Here is a 7,503-nt window from a genome sequence, read left to right on the forward strand (position 1 = left end):
TTCTATCTCTGTCTCAGTCTTATCTCTATTTATCTAATCAATTTCAATTTCGTTTCGAATTAAAATTTGAATAACGAATATGTTATATATTTAAAAAAAAATTAATTTTCGTCTTTTTAGAAAGAAATACTTTTCTAATCCATTTCCTAATACACGCTATATAACTGTTTTCTTTACCTCAAGATTTATATGTTTTTGAGTTTAGGTAACCTTGGAGAATTACTACAGCAATTTGATAGCCCAGCATATCGAGCGAAAGCAGAGGCTTGCGAAATTAGAGGAATCGTTGAAAGACGAAGGACTGTCGGAGCAACAGAAGCAGGAGAAACGGTTGCAACATGCCCAGAAAGAAACTGAATTTCTTCGCTTGAAACGCTCCCGGCTCGGCGTCGAAGACTTCGAACCTCTCAAAGTTATCGGCAGAGGCGCTTTCGGAGAGGTAAATTTTTCACCGCGTGGAGGCGTGTATATATATATATGAAATATATAAAATGTATATATATAATGCGATTGGTTCAAGATTTATATATATATTATATTTATATATAAAATTCTCTCTTGCGTGTCAAAAAAGGTAAGACTCGTGCAAAAGAAGGACACCGGGCACGTGTACGCGATGAAAATTTTACGAAAAGCCGACATGTTGGAGAAGGAGCAGGTAGCGCACGTCAGGGCCGAAAGAGACGTATTGGTGGAGGCTGATCACCAATGGGTCGTAAAAATGTATTATAGCTTTCAAGATCCTATAAACCTGTATCTAATCATGGAGTTTCTTCCAGGCGGTAAGCCATTTTTATTTCCACGCAAATATATTATTCTCTTCTCTGTTCATCTATCCTCTTCTTTTTTTTTTTTTTTTGCTTATCTTATAAAACTAATCTTGTTGTTTTTTTAAATTCTCTCGATATCGGAATTGAATTATCAATTGAAAGTATATATAAATATATACGCGTTTGATTCGAGATTATACGCAACTTGATTTCATTATGCATAATTATATGTAATTACACGATAAATATTTATTACATTCTCGTTTGTGATTAAATATACCTTTTTATTATGTATGTTTGTACGACTCGATAAAATCGTAATACAATAATTTATTAGGTGATATGATGACACTGCTAATGAAGAAAGACACGCTTTCCGAGGAGTGTACACAATTTTATATTTCTGAGACTGCGTTGGCAATCGATTCTATTCACAAATTAGGATTTATTCATAGGTAAGATATATATATATATATAAGATTTAAGAAAACTATATATAAAAAATAACCTTTTTCTTTTTTTCAGAGATATCAAACCGGATAATCTGTTATTAGATGCGCGAGGTCATATAAAGCTTTCTGATTTTGGATTATGCACGGGTTTGAAAAAATCTCATAGAACCGATTTCTACAGAGATCTTAGTCAAGCGAAACCTTCGGATTTCAGTAAGTTATTCTCTTTTCATTTCTTCACAATGGAAACCCTAATCTTCTTTCTTCTTTCTGATTTCTTTATTTTTCTTATTAAAAAAAAGCGACATTTTTTGATGAAATATTGTTTACAGTGACGTCATGTGGAAGCGGAAGTGGCGGAGCGATGGACAGTAAAAGAAGAGCAGAGAGTTGGAAAAGAAATAGGAGAGCGTTAGCTTATAGCACAGTAGGAACACCAGATTACATAGCTCCGGAAGTATTTTTACAAACTGGTTATGGACCTGCTTGTGATTGCTGGTCTTTGGGTGTTATTATGTACGAGATGCTCATAGGTATCTTACTCCTCTAGTAGATGATAGATCATCCGTATCCTGTTTTGGAAGAATTAATTATTTATTGATCAAATGTGTGTTATTTCAGGATATCCTCCATTCTGCAGCGAAAATCCTCAAGAAACTTATAGGAAAGTTATGAACTGGAGAGAGACTTTAGTTTTTCCACCAGAAGTTCCTATTAGCGAGGAAGCCAAGGATACCATAATCAGATTTTGTTGCGAAGCTGATAGAAGATTAGGTTAATATCTAGGATCATATGTGTACAAATTTTGACATATGTGTACAAAATTATATGATATATTGTGTACAAAATTTAATTAATATTATATCTTTGTTTACTCTTGTACACAATAATAATAATAATTTTTTTTTTAAACATCCTTCAGGTGCGCAAAGAGGTATAGAAGAACTTAAACTCGCTCCTTTTTTCCGTGGCGTGGACTGGGAACATATCAGGGAAAGACCTGCCGCGATCCCAGTCGAAGTACGTTCCATCGACGATACTTCCAATTTCGACGAATTTCCAGATGTGAAACTGGAAATACGTAAGTGTACGAAACGTTTATTCTATTTTTAAATTGAAAACAACAATATTTGATAATTAAGATTAAATGTAATTTTCTTTTTTTTTTTTTTTTTTTTCGCCCCCTCTGAATGATTGCAGCATCTGCACCAATGCCTCAAGACGGAGAAGTAATATACAAGGACTGGGTGTTTATTAATTACACGTTCAAACGATTCGAAGGATTGACGCAACGAGGCACTCCGACTAAGAAATAGCAACACTCTATTTCTTGCTCGGTTTCAACCAGTCAGCAGCCTGACGCAACTGGAATTCCGGCCTTGGTACATAATCCGTACCCTCCGTTGTCATCAACGACATCTCGAATGGATGGTTGATTCGTTTTATCTTCTGAATACGGTCCAGTCAATCATCGGCAGCCAGTCGCTTTTACATGTACATATATTATACGTGACGGGATGAGCGCGACGTATACGTTATCAACAAGATGCGAATGAAGAAAAAGAAAAGAAAAGGGCAAGGAAAAACGAACATGGCAAAGATTATAAAAAGAAAAAAGGAAAAAAAAAAAAAAATGTCGTGTTGTTTTACAAAGAAAACGGAATGATAAATATTCTGTAGACAAGCAGGTGCGAAAATCGTTGCACATGTGATAAGGAAGAACCGACATATTTTCATGCGCACTGTAACGTTTTTAGCGATGTCACAACTATAAAATACGTTTGTTTTTCGTTCTATCGTTCTATTCGTGAATATTCTCGTTTCCATCCACGATCTTCGATACGTAGCATAATAAGCTCTCTTTCCTAGCTATCTCCCTTTCTTTTTTTCCCCCTCTCCCCCTCCTTTCTGTCCTTGTCTTTCTTTTTATAGTGAAAATATTAATGATAAAAGAAAACAAAGATGGAGCCTCGGTCCCGTGATTCTCGCAAATCGTGTACAAATTTTTCGTAGGACTTCTTTCAGTGTTTTTTTTTTTTTTTTTTTTCTCTCTCCTCTCTCTTCTCTTTCCCTTTTCTAACGAAGCACTGGTTTAGCTCTCTTTTAAACGTTGTATTTATAGCTAGTACTGTGATATGATATTGTTTAAAAGTTTTGTATACAAATCACTGTTTTCTCTGTTAATGATTACTGAACTTTACGAATGTTGTACTCTGTTCGATTGTGCTTACGTTTCATTCAAAAAAATTTAAAACTTTGTTGGTATAAAAAAAGAATATTTTATATTTATATATTTTTTGAGAGCTTTTGTCTGAGTGTTATCTATGAATTGATCGAAAAATAATTGATTATATGTTTAATCGTATAGATTTTGTTTAATTTTTATGTTGATTGTAACAATTATATTGATAATCGAAAATTTATATCGGTATATATCGGTATACGACAAATATTTTTTAATTTTTTATTTACATGTAATTAAATATTTTCGCTATGAAAACGCTGTAATATGGAATAATCAATCTTTAGGTATCGTGGCACAAGCTTTTGCGTAATTTTTGTGCTTTATAGTTTTTTTTTTTTTTGTATCAATGATATATACGATGTATTATCAAATAAAATGTATTGCAATTAATTAATTAATTGGTTAAGAGAAGAAATACGATGTATAGAAAATAAATTGCGTGTAGAAGGAGAATCATATAAGGTACCGGGTCTCTTTCTTATAAAATAATTACTTATTTATAAACGGTTTCGTTCGTGCCTGAGCATTGTGAAATTTGTATAGCTTTAAAAGCATCTTAAAGAATGTGAAAACGAAAATCGATTACATTCGTAAAATTCAGGGCTCCTTCGTTGCCTTATTAAGGTTCCTAACACATGTACATGCGCAGCCCAATTCAGAAACTACAAAATGCGAGAACGAGAAAATTTATGGCGCTGGGTAAAGCATAGTGAATAATCGAACAACAAAGAGGGAAACGTTAATCAAGAGATAATCGATGTAATCTAGTGGTTGATGTATATATATCTTTTATAATAATTTTACATTAATTAAAATAGAAATCTATAATTATATACGGGGAATACCAAATTTCCTACTCGGTTTCCGCGAATATTTTCATTCTTTTTTTTTCTCTCTCTCTACCATTCTATTAAATACATCCCACTCAATTTTGAATCAAATATTTCTATTTTCAACTCGGACAATTATTAACCTATCTTTTCTTTTTATCGAACCTGATCGAATGATGGAGAGATTCGAGAGATCGATATCTCGCTCAGCATCTAGCAGAAGCGAATGGATTGTGAAAAATCGATCATACATGAAGGAAAAACAAAGCACACGAATGGTGCATAACGCTATCTCGGTCGATGAATATAGATTTATTTCAAAAACATAGCTATATTTAATTTATTTAGCTATACTAATATAGCTATACGTTGTGTAGTTTACCGACAGCCAGGGCACCGTGGTAGTAATAGTACTAATGATAAATAAGCTACAAGACATCTAAATAGATAACCGTAAGCAGGTAACATACAAAAAAGTACCTACGTATGTGTGCACGTTCGAGACGTATCGCGTTCCGGCTGATAGTACTTGTATCAAAGTTATTCGCTCCTTCCTAATACGATCCGGTGTGTCTTCGTTAACGACAACGTCACGCAACGCGATGTGCTGCACGTAGTATATACTATATATATTTACAAAGCATTAAATTCGTACAGCTTTGTCCGCGAACACTACTTCTAGCGTACGAGTGTGGAGCAAAAAACTCGCTTTGTTGTTGCTTTACTTATTTGAACGGCCTCAGTTCCATCGTAACGTTTCGCGCGATGTGAAGTAAATATTCACGGGAATGCTTTTGTAATCGAATGAAATACCCGATTGAATACTCGATTATCTCGAGTTAGATCATGTACCGATATTTGAAATGTGAAATTTCGAGCCTGGATATTCTACCTTGAAGTTTGTCAACGAGAGAATATATTTCGCGTAATTCTTCGTATAACTAGTGTATCTAAATGGACGTAAGTACGATGAGATGTAACGTTAGTTACTCCATACTCTCATGCTCGAAGCGCGAGTACCTTTGCGTCATATGAAATGAACGGATTTCGATGTATTAACTTTACTATACAGAGTGCTTAGATTTATGAAGTACAATTTTAATCGACAATTTTTAAACGCAAAAAAAAAAAAAAAAACGCGAAGTAAAAAGTATAATAGCAAGACTATTTTTTGCACCGATAGAAATGAAAAAAAAAAAAAGCAGGAAGTGAGTGTGTAATGCTAGTGTAATGTACAGGATGCATCCGTAACCGTGTGTCTGCGCGCGCGAAACGTGTGAAAGAAAGATAAGAGGCGCTAGAGTGGAGAAAGATTTACACAATAAATGCGAAAGTATAGGAAAACTATAGGAGGAGAAGAAAGTAGAGTGAAGAGAAGAGAGAGTGAGAGAGAGGATGAGAGAAAGAGAGAACGCGAGAAAGTTATCTTTAACAACTTATTACTTCGTCGAGTTGAAATATTCTGATATTACCGATAGAGATACTTTGGCGTCCAATGCTACCGACTAAACGAACCAAGTAATCACGATTTATTTATTTTGAAAAGAGAAGTTAAATAAAATAAAACAATAGCCACGAGATGCCTTCGAAGCAGCAAGTGTTTGGTGCCCTGAGCATAAAGAATACATATGCATTAGAGATGCAATGCCGTGAATAAGTTGGGAAATTATATAATTCGTGAATTATAGATGAAAATTACGAAAATACATCGACTCGAAAGAAATGTCTACTAAGATTGAAAGTTAATCGAAATAATTAATACACGCGTGTACAAGTTTTTATCAATTTTTTGTGAACGTATTTAAACAAAAAAAAAAAAAAAACTTTAATAAATTATGCGATAATCGTTGTCGGTGTATATTGTAAATATATATTTCGAAAGCACTCGAGTGTCTAGTGCAGATCGAATTGTATGTCGAATAAAAAAAGAGATAATATTTCGTCAGAATAATTTTACGATGTTTTGACCGATTAATTAAATTATCTCTCGTGTCATTGTAATGTACGTACGACAGTTTTTAATAATAATGACGCGAAGGAAACGCTAAATGAGACAAGATGTTTTAAATTCGTAATTGTTTAATAATTGGGTCGATGCGTGTAATTATTTTTTTTTTTTCAAAACAAAAATATTACGAATAGTGTCTCTAGTGTTGCACAAACTGATTATCGTATATGTACATATACATTTTATGCATCTGATCGTTCAACTGACCATTGGACGGATCTTTCGTAACACGACTCTCAACAAAAACAATATTGATCATTGTTGAGTGTTTCCAGACGCGTTTCATCAGCGTGCACGTTTAATTTTAATATAAATATATATATATATATACGCATATAACGTTAGTTTCGCGTTGATATTTATTGATTTATCTTACGAAATGTGAGGTAAAGATGAACAGAATACAATGTCCAATAGAAAATAGTTGTTTTCAGAAGTTTGAATGTGGTTGATAATTTATTCAAATTCGTTATATCTAATCTTCTCTCGTCCCGTTATTTTTCGTTTCATCTTTTACAATTTTATCAGGATTTGCAGGAAACCACCGAAACATTTTAATCCTCAAAATCATCGCTATTCGATTTGATCTTATCCTCTAATAGGTTCTCTTTGCTGGTTATCTCAATCGATTACACGATGGTTAATCCATTTAACAGTCCGATAAAAAAAAAAAAGAAAAAAAAGCTAAGCGATATTATCAAATGAAATACTGCTTCCCACGCGCGATACATTATAGTGTAATTATAGATATTGTCGTTAATAAATTGTTTTTTATTTTAGTCATTAGTTATTTTATTAAATCGATTTAATATGATATTTTATTTTAATTTGATTTTCGAAATCGATATAATTGGCCATTACTTTTTTACATTTCATTTTATAAATTACATTTGAAGATCGATTTAACTACATCGCCAATTAATTGATTCTAATTGTTGATTTGTTACTATATTCACTAAATTTGATAATAGAAGAAAAAGAATTAAAGGAAAAAGGAGTTAAAAAGTTCGTAATGCAATAATTCAACACGTACGTTCTTTCTATAACGATTTATTTTCAATTATGAATACAAGAAGAAAAAGAACAAGACGAAAGCGCTTGTGATGCTCTACTAATTAACTGACTATCCGTCGATAATGTCGATAAAGATGCTCTCTTATATTAACTTTCTAAAAAAAAAAAAAAAAAAGAATATCAT

General features: G+C 32.9%; 1 protein-coding gene and 1 long non-coding RNA gene across 14 annotated transcripts in view; one reads left to right on the forward strand and one right to left on the reverse strand.

Annotated features, from left to right (window-relative positions):
* The window catches only part of LOC102680215 (serine/threonine-protein kinase tricorner), a 41,766-nt gene extending 37,748 nt beyond the window's left edge, over positions 1-4,018 (forward strand). For 11 of the 12 annotated variants that reach the window (XM_031511400.1, XM_031511401.1, XM_031511402.1 and 8 more), the window contains 8 exons: positions 206-439; positions 575-782; positions 1,108-1,225; positions 1,296-1,435; positions 1,555-1,755; positions 1,844-1,996; positions 2,145-2,309; positions 2,423-4,018. In XM_031511400.1, the coding sequence (XP_031367260.1) occupies positions 206-439; positions 575-782; positions 1,108-1,225; positions 1,296-1,435; positions 1,555-1,755; positions 1,844-1,996; positions 2,145-2,309; positions 2,423-2,538 (1,335 nt within the window). In that variant the 3' untranslated portion in view covers positions 2,539-4,018. The remainder of the gene's footprint in view (positions 1-205; positions 440-574; positions 783-1,107; positions 1,226-1,295; positions 1,436-1,554; positions 1,756-1,843; positions 1,997-2,144; positions 2,310-2,422) is intronic. The other variant, XM_006617561.2, reaches the window with a different exon arrangement.
* The window catches only part of LOC116185880, an 8,285-nt gene continuing 3,912 nt past the window's right edge, over positions 3,131-7,503 (reverse strand). For both annotated transcript variants that reach the window (XR_004150780.1, XR_004150779.1), the window contains exon 2: positions 3,131-7,474. This is a non-coding gene — a long non-coding RNA (uncharacterized LOC116185880). The remainder of the gene's footprint in view (positions 7,475-7,503) is intronic.

Source organism: Apis dorsata, unplaced genomic scaffold (genome assembly GCF_000469605.1).
Source record: "Apis dorsata unplaced genomic scaffold, Apis dorsata 1.3 scaffold_315, whole genome shotgun sequence".
Lineage (NCBI taxonomy): Eukaryota > Metazoa > Arthropoda > Insecta > Hymenoptera > Apidae > Apis > Apis dorsata.